The sequence below is a fragment of the Leptinotarsa decemlineata genome, unplaced genomic scaffold (assembly GCF_025532065.1).
Source record: "Leptinotarsa decemlineata unplaced genomic scaffold, Ldec_3_MD MMD2_tig00026328_RagTag_RagTag, whole genome shotgun sequence".
In the NCBI taxonomy this organism is placed as follows: Eukaryota; Metazoa; Arthropoda; class Insecta; order Coleoptera; family Chrysomelidae; genus Leptinotarsa; species Leptinotarsa decemlineata.
Window position 1 is genome coordinate 26,787,683 of NW_027412688.1, and position 16,822 is coordinate 26,804,504.

At 32.7% G+C, this 16,822-nt stretch overlaps 1 protein-coding gene across 1 annotated transcript in view; it reads right to left on the reverse strand.

Moving 5' to 3' along the window:
- The window catches only part of LOC111506044 (homeobox protein B-H1), a 98,814-nt gene extending 87,300 nt beyond the window's left edge, over window positions 1-11,514 (reverse strand). Inside the window, exon 1 of the mRNA XM_074182124.1 lies at window positions 11,020-11,514. Coding sequence (XP_074038225.1) covers window positions 11,020-11,242 — 223 coding nt within the window. The 5' untranslated portion in view covers window positions 11,243-11,514. The remainder of the gene's footprint in view (window positions 1-11,019) is intronic.
- Between the last annotated feature and the right edge of the window lie 5,308 nt (window positions 11,515-16,822).

The window sequence follows — 16,822 nt, forward strand, 5'->3', positions numbered from 1 at the left end:
TTCGAAAACCAAAACGCCTAATTACTGTACTCAATTCCGGCAGTTCCTAATCATGAAATATCGTGTCAAGATGGAATGATTTGAATTGTTAAACTTCCGTGTAATACTTCGGCCATTTATTTCGTGACATGCTCAAATTATGAATATATTTCACCATCTGATATCAACGGTCCAACAGTTTTGTTGTCGGCAAAATTGGAAAATTGGAAAAATCTCAAAATTATGCCATGCACCTACCATACAAAAAAATCAATTCAGACCTGCTACCTGTATAAGAAATCTAAACAGTAATCGAAACTTTTGAGTATATTTTCAAAATATCATTTTTATTTATACTTTCCTTCCATATATTGGATAATAAACTGCGTGCTTATTGATTTGATGTTGTTGAAAGATCGTCTATAAACTGAAAAAACTAATAAAAAAGTTCTGATTGAAAATGGTGTTCTGCAAGACAGTGTTGATGGGACTCTTCTCATTACATAAATCAATAATCTGCTACATTCTTATTTTCATTCATTCTTAAAACATGAAAATGAATTACTTCATGAATTATTGCCCCATATATATGTCTATAGTGTACAGAAACGCCTGAAGGAGCTATTGCATAGTGAAACACGTGTTACGTTTTTGAAAAACTATATAGTGAAAATCTCATAATGAAGTTTCTCTTGAATACCCAGAAGCGATATTGGGGGACAGTTTGGGAGAGTTTCATTGAACTAAATCTGAACTTCTTGGAATTCCCATGTTCTTGAGAAAGTTCCCATTGATACGCTTACATATTTTATACAAGGAATTATTTTCAACTCTTGTATGGATCATATGGTCTGATGTGTGGTTTTAGGAAATTTAAAATTGATCCCATTTCCATTCTGTAACCTAATTAACTGATTTTATTCTCATCAGTATTATCAGTCACTATTTTCTTGTGAATAATTGTGACGAATTTTTAAAAAAATAAAAAATAAAGGAGAAAACTGGTCATTTTGTTAAAATATCCACACTGGAATTTTTTTTTTTAATACATATACCCACCAGAGGTCTCGAAGATATGCACTGTTAGGCTGTTTCAAAAGTTCTCTACGTTTTAATGTCATGTGTTTTTGTAGCTCCATATTTCAATAAATATGTACTCTACTTTTATTTGAAGGTGGTTGACAATGTTTCATGATGCATTTCATTAGATCGGATTTTCATTGTCTAATATGATATAAAATGATTCAAAATTTCTGAAAGAATCAATAAAAATTGATAATAACAATTAAATTGAGCAAAAAAACTGAAATTACAATGAAATAAAATACCAGCAACAATGGAAAATTGAACAATTAACAAGAAATGAAAAATAAAATTAAAAGATTTCAAGCCAAGTTACTTCACGACGTTTCGATTGTTATATCCACAATGATCTTCGGGTGATGACCAGTCATCACCCGACAAGGATTTGAGGATCTTGGTGGAGACTGATCCGTCAAAAACGGTGCGTGGGATGGCGTAAGAACTTGGTGTCGGCTCCCATCACAGCAGAGTCCTATTATGAGAGGAGAGGTCCGATTCTGCTCCATGAAAACGCCTATTCTCACGTTTAGCATATCACCGTTCGAAAATTAAACGAATTGAGCGTCAAGTTTTGCTTCCGCCACCTTACTCCACAGATCTCTTGCCAACTGACTACCATATTTTCAAACACTTCGATAACTTTCACATCGGTAGCACCTTCACCAATCAGGACCAGGGAAAACCGGCCTTCGTCGAGTTATCGAAACCCGAGAACCAAATTTTAATGCGGACGGAATTAATTGACAAAAACTATTCTCTTCTTGAACTGTTCCTTTTCAAATTAATTGGCTTGTGTTACGTTGGCAAAAGTGCATTGATTGAAATGGCGCTTATTTCAATTGAATTGAAAAAGTATTCACTGAGATATTACAGTCTAAAGTACCCTTATGAAAACGGACAAAACTTTTGAAACTAAGTCACTTTTGAAAAAATCATCCTTCTGTATATTTTTTTCATCAATATTTTCAAGATTATTCGAATTATTCATATACTTTTCGAATGAAAAAAAGCAAAACCAGTTTTGTTTCATAACACAGTTTCAAAAACTATTGGTCTTTTCTCATAGAATTTATGAATCCTCTAAAATATTTTCCATACGACAATTGAATCTTCTGTTTTCAGAGGGTCTTGTAGATTTAGAAACATTACATGTAATTTTTGGTAATAATTCTTTTTCGCTCCGTATCTTCAAAACGAAGCCCCATTAAAAATCATCAGAGGACAAAATATCTTGATAATAGTCCCGAACAGTCTCTTAAATTTTTGCCGCATGTTCAATGAACACCCTGTATAGTCTATAGAACTTTAAAACACCATCAATATTCATGTGAATGAAGCAGATAACTGTCGACGAGCCGATCACTATTAGTGAAAGAATACGTTGCTCTGGAACTGTGAGTTTGAAGCTATATTTTCCTGAATTATCTACTAATAGATACTACAAATAACGCATATAATTATTCAGGACAACTCAAGACCTTGATCGATCCTATGAAGAACGAAAGAAATTTAAAACCATCTACAGTTTTGAAAAAAAAATTCACATTCCCAAATTAGGAGAGTTGACACGTTGGGATTATTGACATGAGTGTAATCAATCCTCAAAAATTTGGGAAAATTTCTAAGCCAATAGTTATATAGTTATGTTGCAAATGTTAAAGTGTATTTTCCGTCCACAAAATATGTGATATGTGAACTTTCATAAATTCAGTGAATACTCTTCTTGTTTGTCCTATGTACAATTTGGGACAAAATTCAGCGACTAGTAAGGCATTTTTTTGCTATTTTTCATATATTCGATAACGTTATTGTCTGTAATATCGCAGCATCTCGTACTAACTACGATCGATGATGACATTAAATGAATAGTAGTTCCGTTTGAGTTTTCATTCTGGTTCACAGCTTCATTTCGTTCTAAAAAAATAATTGGGATATATAAACATGGAAATAATGGCTTGAAGCATGAACTGTTTATTGTATTACACAATTTATATACGTTAAAAATGCGGAATCTGAACTTCCTCTGCTTTGTTGGATGCACGCAAGCATTATATAAATGAGGAAGCGTTCAGTTGGAGTTTAAGCAATTTCAGAAACTCATTTATTTATGAAAATGAAAGTTACAGTCGCTTATTCGGTTAATGAATGAATTTTCGTAATAGACAACGGGTACGCACTCTTATCGTATTATACTGCGTGAGCATACATTAAAAAGCTTCGAAAAACCTTTATTCAAGAGCACTGAATTATGCATTCAAGTTATTAATATTCGGAATCGTTCTACCAGAAAATTATTTAACTTTTTATTTGGACGCCAATTTCCGTAATTATCATCTTTATCGCCCAATTTATCAGTTTCTGTATTTGGAATGAATATATTTCTTGACTTATACTATCTGTTCCGAAAACGGATAAGCATAACCAATTGTCAAACGTTTATCAATTTTAAATATATTTTTCACAAATGAATGGAATTCTAACAATAAATTACTGGTCTAGAGAATCATTGCTTATCAAAACAGATATCCAAAGTGGAAAATTGATTTTATAACTAGCAAACATGAATGGAATTCTATTAATAAATAACTGGTACAGAAAATCGTCGTTCCCTGAATTTTCCGTCCACCTGTAAAAGTGTTTAGGTTCAGCTTATCCAAAGTGGAATAATGATTTTATTACTTGAAAAAATCCAGATGTGATAAAAATATTTCAAACTTCGGTAATAAATCAAAAAACTAAACACTGGAAAGATGCTTCATCAGTCCCATATATTTCCTATCCTATCCTATTGGATAGGCATAGAAGAAAGAAATAATCAGTTTACATACTCGTTGATATTAGAAGAAAATATATGTCAATTAATAAATCTCTTAGTTCAAGAAAATAGGAAGCGACTTTCGACAATGAATAGATTCTCCAATAGATGGTTCCACTTATGTCTCGCTTGCGTTTACGCAGTTATTTTTATTAAGTACTTTTCCTGGTTATTCACATCTTGTCTTCAATCGAGGACCGCCTGCACGGTACTGACGATGCCCAATAGGCTGAAACAGCTGTCTACCGGTGTCTCTTAAATTGAAATCAATATGTGACAACAGCTGTAGTTTATCCTGAAATTTCAACCTGCAGCTAATAATTGTTTGGAATTTATTCACATTTCTTATCAAGATGAATTGAAAACAGATATTTGGACTGAAGAAGCTGTGTATATTAACAAAATATGGATGAAACAAACAGTTTGAAAGGTTCCTATGCAAGAGAAAAAAGTGAATTGAAAAAACTCGTGGAACAACATCTTTCGAAATATAAGTAAGAAGAATACCTCATCGAGAAGAGGGAACGATTATTGTTGAGTACGATTATTTTCTAAAACGGCGAATTATGTTATCGGAAACTGTCATTTTTCAACCCATATGCACCAGTGTTCAAAAATAATCCCCAACGTAATCAAGATACACTGAACTCTTAGTTTTGACAATGCTTATTCAAAGAAGGTGTATAATGATGTTTTTTTTTTTAAATTACACAGGGCTCAATTGTTTTCGACCGAATATGAAGTGAACAACATCATAAAATATCTTTTCTTGAAAGGTGATGTACAACCTGTCCTTTTGTTTCAGTGCCAAAATGAGAAATCAAATCACTGGACACTGTTTTTGAAAAATAATAATAGTTTTTTGAAAAAATACTAAGAAGTAAATATTCAGGACTATTACGATTAGTCTGAGAATAAATTTTCTACTTTGACGTGAGCAAAGTTATAAATAAATGTGTCATTAGCCAAAACAAATCCTAAAAATATGAAAATTCGAAGATAAACTATACAATATATCATCATTATTTAAGCTCGTGTTTAGGCAATACGTGTGCAAACCGCGATAAAAAATTATACGTACCCATTTCAGTTGTTTTGTAAGGTAACCAATATGGAGATGTTATCTTTTGTGATAGAAAAAACGTTCCTATCGAAACTTTTAGGAACCAAAAATAAATATGAATATTTTCAAATCCAAAAATAATAATTGTTGCCTAATTACTTCAAGGCAAATGAATTCAAAGTAGGTTCAAAGTTGTTTTTTCTGTTTATTAGTTATCATCTTCATGGAAAACTGTGAAAAAGTCGTATTTGTGATTAAATTCTAGAACTAATTATGTGAATTTCTAATCAAATCTTAATATATTCTGTGAACGAATGAATCTGTACATATTTTTGAATAGATTTTATATTTTTTGCGATTAATCATGAAATGCTGTTATATGTAGATGTCATAACAGATCTCAAGAACCATATTACAAAATTGAATATTTAAATTCCAAATGTGAAGATGAAATACATTATCAACTATCTAAACTCATGATTTATCATATTGAATGTGAAAAGTTGCATACTATTCACTGTAAAAATACAACTATTTTTTACCGTGTATAAATATATTTTATTCACCTTTTGGAATAATACACTGGGTAATACAGTGGATAAAATAGGGTAAATGAATCACATTAGACCCACGAAGCGGAGAATTCCACTTATTTGTGGGTGAGAGAAACGGTAATATAAGTAACAATACAAAATAAGTATACATTTTAACAATAAAAATGTGTATAAAGGTGAAATATAAAATATATATGGAATAATATAACTATATCTACATATGTACATCCTATCATCATATTTTTCAAAATACCAAGTTCATCATCAAGTGTAATTCAATATTCATTTTGTAAGTGTGTGTAGAGGATGATAACTCAGGAAACGTCGGAAAATTGGTTTCGCGGAGCCGAATGTATTATCATGAAAATTACCTGCTTGATCCACTGCAATCAAACCAGCTTGAAATATACAGTTAAAACCGCGTACAATCGAGAGTGCCATACATGATTCATGATTCTCGTGAGTTAACTTCAATTATTGTTTGCATTTAGGTATTTGCAGAAATTTATTCATCGTTATCTGAACCTTTTTGTAATATATGGTAAACAGAAACGTCATAATGGGTTATGGTCCATCAACATGTATTTGCAAAAAAAAATTAGTCGAACCATTATCGCGTCCTTGAAAGTTCACGAAGTTCAGCTGTTTCTAATGTGCGTCTTATTGAATGACTTACAAACAAAACTTGTTTACTTATATCCAATTTCGACAGAAATTTTACTTTTCAACATATGAGTGGAAACATTTGTTTTCTATCATATCATCTTTCCGTTTGCTGATAGGTTATAGTAACACATGGTTTGAAAAGTCTTGGGCCTAAGAAAGAAAACGATTTTGTTTTGTTCAAAATTGGCTTTATTCATCAACGTACTCCCCATTAAGAGCCACACATTCAATGCCGCTCCAACAATACCATTTTCGTAGAAAAATTTATCTTGTGCCACAAAATAGGCCCGGGTTTCAGTAATAACCTCTTCAAACGAGCAATATTTTTTACCGGTGAGCATTTTTTTAAGTCTGCGAACAGCCAGTAATCGCTGGGAGCCAAATCTGGTGAATACGGTGGATGTGGAAGCAATTAGAAGTTCAATTCATGTAGTTTCGCCATTGTTTCAACTTGTAACACGGTGCGATGTTCTTATGAAATCTTTTTTTTTTCTTCTCAATTTCGGCCTTCAAACGCTCCAATAACGCTATATATATTCACTGATGATGGTATTTCCCTTCTCGAGATAGTCGATAGATATTACACCATGCATATCCGAAAACTCCAAGGACATAACCTTTCCAGCTGATTGTTGTGCTTTCGGGCGCTTTGGACGAGGTTCACCACTCACATGACGATCGTTTTGATTCCGGAGTGAAGTGTTGGATCCATGTTTTATCCATTGTCACATATCGATGCAAAAATTCTGGTTTGTTATGTTTGAACATGACCAAATACTGCTCAGAATCATCAGGAAGTTTTTGTTTTTGGCCAACAGTGAGCTCGCGCGGCACCCACTCCGAACAGAGCTTTGTCATAGTCAAATGCTCATGCAATATGAAGCCAATACGTTCTTTTGATATCTGCACAATGTCAGTAACCTCACGCAACTTCACTTTTCGATCATTCAAAATGATTTTGTGGTCTTCTTTAATGTTTTCTGGTGTTACTGCCTCTTTGGACGTCCACTGCTTTCTGCATCATCGCCATCGGTGTCGCTACGACCACGTTTGAAGTCAGCAAACCAACGTGTATACCTGATTGTTGTTTCTAATGTGGAGCACATAATCTCAAAGAATTCGGAACCCATCCTTTACTTTCTTCGCAATGCACAATAATTAGTCGCGATCCTTTTTTCGCAGGCATGTTATACGTACACATTCTCGAACCATCAGTCCACCCTTTCGTAACGGTGTCGTGAGTGTTCATACCAAGTTCATCCAAATAGAAAATTTGCCGTTGTTCTTGTCTATATTTAGTTATTTGTTCTAAGTATTTGTTACGTAATTCCACTATTCTTCTGCTTTCTATAACTGCTTGGCGTTTGTTTATTATTTCAAATCTGAATCCTAGTTTGTTTATCCAATTCTGAAGAGTTTTGTTACAGCAGCTCACGTTATGGCCGGAAGTATTCAATTTCTTCCTTATGATTTCAATTGTAGGAATCTCATTGCTTTTGTAACAGTCGTATATTACTTTTTTTAATGATTTTATTAGATGAACATCTAAAGGTTTTGGTAATCCTGCATCACATCGCGTCTTGCGTTCATAAGGTTTGTTTTTGAATATTTTACGTACAGTTGAGGAAAGAATTTCGGTCAAATCTGATGTTGCTTATAATAGTTTTTTCCCTCGAAACCAAATTCGATATGTAGATTCTTATATACACTGAAACATACCCTCTGTGTTTCAATATTCAAATGCATCCGAATCTGATTCACTAGTATCTCTTTTTCGCATTGTTCACCAGCGCTATTCCACTACACAGGAAAAAGTCTGCGTTGTTATCACACTCGTTATTACTATAAGTACTTGTCCAAGGACGCCACATTTTAAACAAATAACAAAAATAAGTTATAATTACAAAAGTAATTATAACTTCACCAATATCGAATTTCAACACTCAAATCGCGATCAGTTCCTGAACTGAACATTGACGACACAACGGCGGTACCCATCGCTACATTCTATTGGTCACCGTAACATGACTTCAAATTTAATTTTATGACTCTTCAGCCAATCATAAAACCCGGTTAGTAAAAATTCTCCAATACGAACCGCCAATTGAAAAGTCTACATGGACTAATGCGTAGCGGCATTATTTCTTTGTATTGTTTTTTTTTGGCCTTTGAGTTCGCCGATAGCTTTGAGAGTTACTATATCAGTTACTTCGACTCTACTAACTGTGTGTTAGTATTAACTATGTGTTAGGCCCGAAACTTTTCGGCCCATGTATGACATAAATAATTAATCCTTACAAGAGAAATTTCATATTCGGTGTATAATATTTCTTCATTGCGTTTCTGCGTGATTTCATTTCAACGTTTAGTATATGTACCTACAAACTTAATAAAAAAATTTCGTGTTTCTCATTGTCCATAATCACATGAATTTAGATGAATTTTCCCAGATTGTATTTGAGAAAACGTCCATGCATAGTGCAGGTACACATCTTTGATGTAACTAGTTTTTATTAATATATCCACGGTAGGTCGATAGCCAGGCGGTTCGACGTGAGTGCTTCGTTCACTCACTCGAATTGACTGCCGTGTTGGTCGGTGGTTCAAGCCGTAGTCTGAGCGATCGATTTTCACTTGCTATAGTCCAACCCGTGTTAGGAATCACACGTTAAAAAGTAAGACCTCGTTAATCCTTAGCTCGCACAAGTTTCGACTTCTGAGGGTTGTCGTTCGTAGGGGTGCGACAGCTGGTTAACGGGAAATTAGATTTTGAACAGATTTTTAAACAAATTTTTCTTTTCTATGGAAGACTTCCCACACTTCTTTCAAGTGTGTGATGAAAAAGTAGAAAACCAAGAAGCAAAAAGCTTATCCTTTTCGAAAAATATTGACTTTCAAACATACGGAATTCCTGTATACCTAAACGGAGTTGTTTTGGATACATTTCTGACTGTTTTGTGATCTACACTTTTTTGTGAATAATTTTTATTCATATATTCATTTTTTTTTCCATTTTTGGAAGATCCCTCAACTCACATATATGTATATAAAGTAGATATTTGGTTTTTTATCATTTTTTGAAAGATCTCCACTTTCTATATGATGGGGTTAAAAAGAGTTTGTTCTTAGAAAACCCAAATATTTCCTTTTCAATAGAATGGAATCACTTCTATGTGAATATCTCTATATTGCAGATATCAGTAAAATGTATTGACACAGTTAATTATAGACCACTATTTTATTAATTATCTGAATTTACTGATGTGTACATTTTTGGTGAATGTTTGGAACACCAGCAGTTTGTAAAATTATATAAAACTCTTGTTCGATGAACATGTTACTGAAAAAAAATTAAACTGAGAAATATCACTGGAAACTAAGGCTTTAGTCTCATGATGGAGGAAAACGAGCTACTCCCGTTTCACGTTGAAAATGCCTATGAATTGGTTTTCTTGGTGAAAATATATCATAGTTTCATGTCGGTATTTTTTATACAGTGAGTTTAAGATAGAGAGGGCCAGCACAGGAAAATCGGCAATCCTATAAGGGATACAAAGTCGATTAAAAAGGAGAAAGTTCCACAATGAGAAGATAAAGAGATTATATTTAGTTGACTTTGATTTTTCAGATATTTTTGGATAGGTACTTACCTACTTCAGAAAGAAAAACTAAATACTTCTTTAAATAATTGAACATATCTATTAATGTAATAAAATTCAAGTAATTATTGAATATTTCAATAACTTTGAAAATGATGATGATAATAATAATATCTGACAATAATAATAATAACCTTCAATGTCCAACAGTTTCTCATTTAGAGAGCAAAAATTAACAATTTAATTATACAAATTATAGCACTATATTTGATTTAGATATAAAAGGAAATAAATTTCATATAAAACAGAAAAAATAAATGAAAATGAACTATGAATCATTAATAATTATCCGTAACCCACAAATGTGCACCAGATTTATTTTTCAGCTCGCATATATACCTTCTACAATAAAATAGGTAGTATAGATGACTGGTATCATTTCTAGATGTTGATCTTGGTATAAGAAAATCTATTGCAGAAAGTATCAGGAACGTAAAAAAATCTGATGAAATGAGTTTCAAGTTCATTTAGTTAGAGTGGTAATTACAGAAAGAGCGAGTAGCATGATTTGCCAGTTTGCTGTGATTCTCAAAGGATTAATAGACAATTATATCTACCTATCATTGCTAGAGATGATGAAAATTTAGAGTTTTAAGGGCATTCTTCTATATTTCTATGTTTCGCGTTAAACTTCTTTATTTATGAAAAGTAAAAAATTTTAACGGAAGAAAGGAGAAATGAAAAATATCAATGAACATTGTTCATTGTTCTAATTGAAATTTGATATGTATTCTTTATAATAATACATTGAGTGGGATTTACCATTTCTTATATAAATACCTACTGATTACCTATCTATCTATTTAATGTCATTACAAATGTTTGATGTCCAAAATGAGTAAGAAAATGTAATTTTTGTGTAATTCAATATAGGTACATGATATAAAGTAGTTGTTTTGGATAGATTTTTTCTTAAAGAAACTTCTATACATGATGATCCATAGAGTTTATATCCTCAAAATGTTCTTCTTTGGAAAAGTTCTCCACTGCATCATATAGTGAAAAAGTGATTTGCCAAACAGGTTTATCCAACGTAAATTTCTCTTATACATAGAAATATCTACTCTCTGATTTTTTCTTTAATTTTCTCATCAATCTCGAACAGGATATATTGCTACCAGGATGAAAAATCATCCCATCGAAAAACGAAAACTCCATAAAACTTCTGATTTTCAGGGTAATCTATAGATGAGTACTCACCATTCGAACAAATGCTGGAAGTATCTGGATGCCCGGAACTGTCAGTGTCACTATCATGAATAGGATTAGAATGTAGCGATAGATCCCTGGGTCCGGGACTCGGTGATCTACCCCTTATGATAGCAGCTCCATCGGCGGGTCCGCTAAGAATGTCTGTGATCATGAACCGCGATCTAGTAGCTGCTGTTTGAGGCATGACCCTAGATTCGTCCTGCACGGTCATGCCAGTTACCGTACTAGACACTGTCTCCCCTACACCCAACACTTTGGTATGGAACAAATGCTCGGACACCTGATGATGGAGCTCGTAACTACTCGAAACAGTTATTCGCACCGCGATCACTCGCAATTGTCACTAGTCCTCGCGATAGATGCACATTCACTAGCGTTACTTCTAATAACTAACTCCAGTAGATGCTCATGAAATCGTTAACAGGTGTCTCTGGCTCCGGTGAATCAATCTACTCACTCTACTAGAGCTGTTCTGTTAAACTAACCTGAAGGTTTGATTCAATGTGCTAACCGGCAGTAAATCAGCCATGTTGTGTCTCCCACTCGGGCGCTCATCCCCTCCACTGGACTCCCGCCAATAGACAGTCCCGGTTGTATAATTGGCCGCCCAATGAATAGCTGAGGCGTACGTATGTTGTCGTCTTGTATTTATTTTATGGGCAGGACTTCGGAAGAGATTTTATTAGATTGAGTATTTAGGAAAACAGTTTTATGCTTTAAGGTCTTTTCATTGGTTATGTAATAAAGCTGCAGGAGAAGAGAGGAATGAGCTATTCCTCGGTTATTGTGCCGTTCTAATCTATTAGTTTTGTATTATTATGTTATTAGTGTTGTTTTCCTGTTGTAATAAATTTTTTGCACACTAGTTATTTCATGTCCAGTTACCTACTTAATTAAAATTTATGTTTATGCAAATTGGAAGGGACGATTATTTAGTGGATAATCGGAAAAGTTTTTCAGAACCGTGTCGGACTTTTCATTGAATCGTAGACACGTGCAGTTTTTGAAATTGAAATTTTTCTGGAAATATATTCCTTTCCGTGACGAATTTGATAAAAATAATAATTGAATATTTCCATATCTTAGGTATATGTTCGTTCGTTAAAGTATATTATTTTATTCATAATAACAACGAACACTGATGCACTGACTTGAAAATTGTGAAAATTGAAAAACAATTAAATGAAATGCTTCATTAAAATAGGATACATCTCAATATACAACAATGATAATAATGTTAACATTAATATACATAGGTATAAACACAATAATAGAAAAAAAGATCTACTGATATTTTTTGTTAATAAGTAGTCTAACCTACAATAATTGAAAATACAACGAAAAAATACATAATAGTTTGGTATCACCTTAATGGTCTCTTTAATGGTCTAATAGATTTATTTTGAACATAATAAGACTGTTGGAAAATTTTACATTTTCAGATACACTGTTATATACTTAATAAATCCTTTAAAAATTATTGTTTAAGTGTTGAACGTTTTTGTTTGATTTATTATTTCTTATTCTAGTATTATACTGATGGATTTGATTATTAAAAATTACAAATTTGTCAAAATATGAAGGTAGAAGGTTATGCAACATTTTGTAAGTAAATATAAATCATCGTTAAATATGTAGATAAGCCTACTTTCTATAGATAACCATTTTAGAGTATTCTGTAGTTTTTGTAGTGTTTTCATTTTATTTAAATCACTTGTGTATAGAAGAGTGAGACAATATTCGATATGTGGTGGTATAATGTTTTCATATATAGTTAGTTATCCATGATTGCATAGTTAAGTTGGGAAACTTGTGAAAAAATATAATTTCTTTAAATTTTTTTTTGGATGTGAGTGAAATGGTTATTCATTGATAGATGCTTGTCCAACATGAATCCTAGATATTTGAATTCAGTAATGAGCTTAATTTCGTAATTTTTTATTTTTAATTTTGATTTGATTTATATCTAATTCTCTCTACTTAAACGGTATAGTAAGTAGGTATCATAGCCTTGGTTTTGTTGACATTAAGCTTCAATTTATTAGTTTTCAAATATGTAGCAATATTATTCAATGCTTCATTCAATTTTTGAATAGCTTTATCTATATCTTCATCACTAACCGATACTAGGGCATCATCAGCAGAATAATGTTAATAATCACATTCATTACAATTACTGAGATTGTTGATATAAATTAAGAATAGCAATGGCCCTAAAATACTTCCCTGCAGAACCCCGTGGTCCACGCTTATCTATTGCTGTTGAGACAAACTCATAAATTTTGGTTACCTGCTCCTTTCCTGTGAGGTAATCATCACTGATCCAATCAAGTACTTTTTCCTCAATGCCCTGTTTTTTTTTATTTTTTAATAAATATTTTACGATTAACCGTTTCAAACGCAAATTTAAGATGTAAAAATACTACATGTACATACATGCCTTCACTCATTTCATCTTTACATTCAGTAACTGTAAGCTGAAGTGCGGATTTGCATGATCCTTTGAATTTAAAACCAAATACCTAGGTATTAAGTTTTATTATTTGAATATTCCAACAGTTGTTGATATACATTATAACAGTTTTTCAGAGCAAGGTAAAGTGTTAATTGCCGATATTCATCAGATTCTTTGTGTTTGGAACTTTTTCGATCACCATTTTGTAACGAGGTGTTCACAAAACCACACCACACATGTCCAATTACTTCAAAACTACTCTTTATAATTTTGCTCGACACTGCATCTACTTGTGATCCTTTGTTTGCTAAATTGGATACAATTACTTTCAATTCTTGGAGAGTCAGTATTTTAAAATCACTGAAACCCTCTTCCTCAATGTAGTCGATGTGACAGGTAAATCCAATATCTTCAATATCAGAAATAATGTCTGTAATACTATTTAGAAAAAATGAATTAAAACAACTAGCCTATTGCTGTTTTTCTCTAATGATAACTATTTTATTATTTCTTCAAATTGAATACCATCAGCAAAATGGTATTGAATTTGAACAGAATAAACTGTTTTGGATTGATTAATTTTTTTTTCACATTGAACGCGGGTTATGCTTGTTATTTAACATAAAATTGACTTTTCTTCGCCTTTGTAATATTTACGACAGCAATACGTTTATTTGTATAATCATACTAATTAACATCGTTAGCATTTGTTTTGAATAACTTGTAACCAAAATCTCTTTGTTTACTCAACCTTCTGATTTGACCATCATACCAAGGCAGATCTTCGTAAAAAGAAATTGTTTTCAAAGGTTCAATTTCATTTCAGATGTTTTCACCATTTTCTTTAATATTATTATAAATCTGATTCACATTTGTATTGTTAAGTGAAAAATTACAATCTATGAAATTAAGATTAATGTTGAACAAAATAATATCAAATTTGACACCGTAATAATCATAATTAGGAAAATTATTTAAAAAAATCAGAGTTCTTAATTTTCCATCATAAACAAGAAAATATAGACTGAAATTTTCATCAGCATAAATATACAATTCGGAAAAAAGATTTTTGGCTTTCATCACTTCTGTATTTGCATACAAACAATTGTGGGACTACAATCCAACTTTTCAGTAGGATAGAGTACCTTCACACTTTCATGTTACTGTCAAAGAATACCTGATAAGCAATTCATTGGTCATTGGATTGCATGGGTGTATAGAGGGCATATTGAATGGCCACCAAGGTCCCCCGAACCCTTTCTCCTTGACTTCTTCTTGTGGGATTATGTGAAGAAGGGGATACTTGAAAGTATAGACTCTATAATTGTCGGGAGGTTGATGGTAATCATTTTGAACATATTATAAAATAAAACACTTTTCAACGACTAAGGCATTTACTATTGATCTTTCTTAATAATCGAAAAAGGGTGACCGTAGTGATCTATAGTTTGTGCACCAATGTTTGTTCCTTCAAGATCTTCAAAATCGATACAGGGTTCTATTGAAGATTTTGAGGCGCAGCCCCGTGATTCTGCCCCTGCAAAGGTAAATAAGTTGTGAATGCGTAAAAAATTAGATTTCTTTATACACGTGCAATTTTGAAAATTTGGTTCTTTCAACTTCACTAACTTTGGAGATATCAGACCGTACTAATACTTTTCGGATATCCAATATACAGTATGATTAGATTGAAGTCGGCACTATTGCTAGCTTCATAGGTGAAAAAACGATTTCGGTTAAATTATGAAACTAGTAGCTTTTTCTTCGTTGATTAACGTAGTGCTAACAAAATATAATTGAAAATGGCGTTTTTGATTCATTTAAGAAAATAATTAAAAAAAAATAATTGTTTGAATTATTGTGAAAAATTAATTGAACTTCCAAATACATATCTTCCTTTTTCTGATTGATTCGGCCGTTACTTGATGAAGATCCATAGTCATTTCATAAACAACACCTTATGATTTGATCTTCACAAACTTTATTTTCAAAAATATATCACATACCTATATCACGACATGTTTCGCTATCATAGTAGCTTTTCTGTAGTGAATGACATACTGAAAGTTAATTCTATTATATCATAGACTCACCTTTCAGTCAATTCTATTATACAGTGAATTTCTTTAATGTCCCCCCCTTTTATTTTTTGAACAGGTCAACTCAAAAAATAGAAATTTGGGATAATGAAATTAATACATGAATACTTTATTTTGAAGTAAAATTGACAGATCTGGGGAAAAATAATTAAGGGAAAGGGGGGTTTTGTGACACCTTTTTGAAGCTCCTGACAAAAGCTTCACAACCCTAGAATATAATATCAATATCTTCACCCACTACAAAATGGCGGAACTTTCAATAACAGCCTAAATACATTGATATTTAACTACATAATATGAGGTAATGAGCTTGAGGTCACTTCAGAATATTCTCGAAATGGTTGCCTTGAACTTCTTGACATATGAGCAGCATATCCGATATTTCATGCCAAACATTTTCGAACACCGTATTGAAGCAGGTTCAGTTTCGTACACCTTTCGCTGCAAAAAGCCCCATAAAAAAGTCCAACGGTGTCAAGTCTGGCGAGCGGGCTGGCCATTCTGTAGAACCTCGACAGCCAATCCAACGACCGGTAAAAGTAGTATCCAAATAGTTTCTCCCTTGTCTGGAGTAATGTGGTGGTGCTCCATCTTGTTGGAATACAATATCCAAATAGAATTCATTAGGATTCGCTTCGACGATTGCAGTGATGAGAGGGACAACAGTAGTTTCAAATACAGTTCCCCTGTTTAATTTTGATCAATAAATAGAGGTCCTTCAATATGTTTTCTCAATATTCCTGCCCAAACGTTAATTTGTTCTGGATTTGGGTATTTGTGTCCCGGAAAACGTGAGGGTTGGTGTCACTCCACTAACGGCAATTTTGTCTGTGAACATTGCCGTTTAAAAAAAATTACTAAAAAAATGGCACTGAAACAAATGTTGTGGAGAGAAGTAGGATGCCTTGCAATGGTTTTCGTCATGATTTCGCAGAATTCTGTTCTTCGATCAGGGTCATCTTCAGTTAATTGGTGTACCTACTATTTTAATTTTGTATGGTTGATACACTGTCATTGTCATTCACTACGAAAAAGTTACTGTGATAACGAAACAGGGCGTGATATATGTGATATTCAATTTTTGAAAATAAAGTTTGTGAAGATGAAATCGTAAGGTGTAGGTAGTTTATGAAAAAACATCTCCTCCTTGCTATGTATGCTATTCTTCTGAATTTCATCGATAGCAATTTTTATTCAAAATGTTTTTCAAAAATCCTCAGAAGTAATATTCCATGGG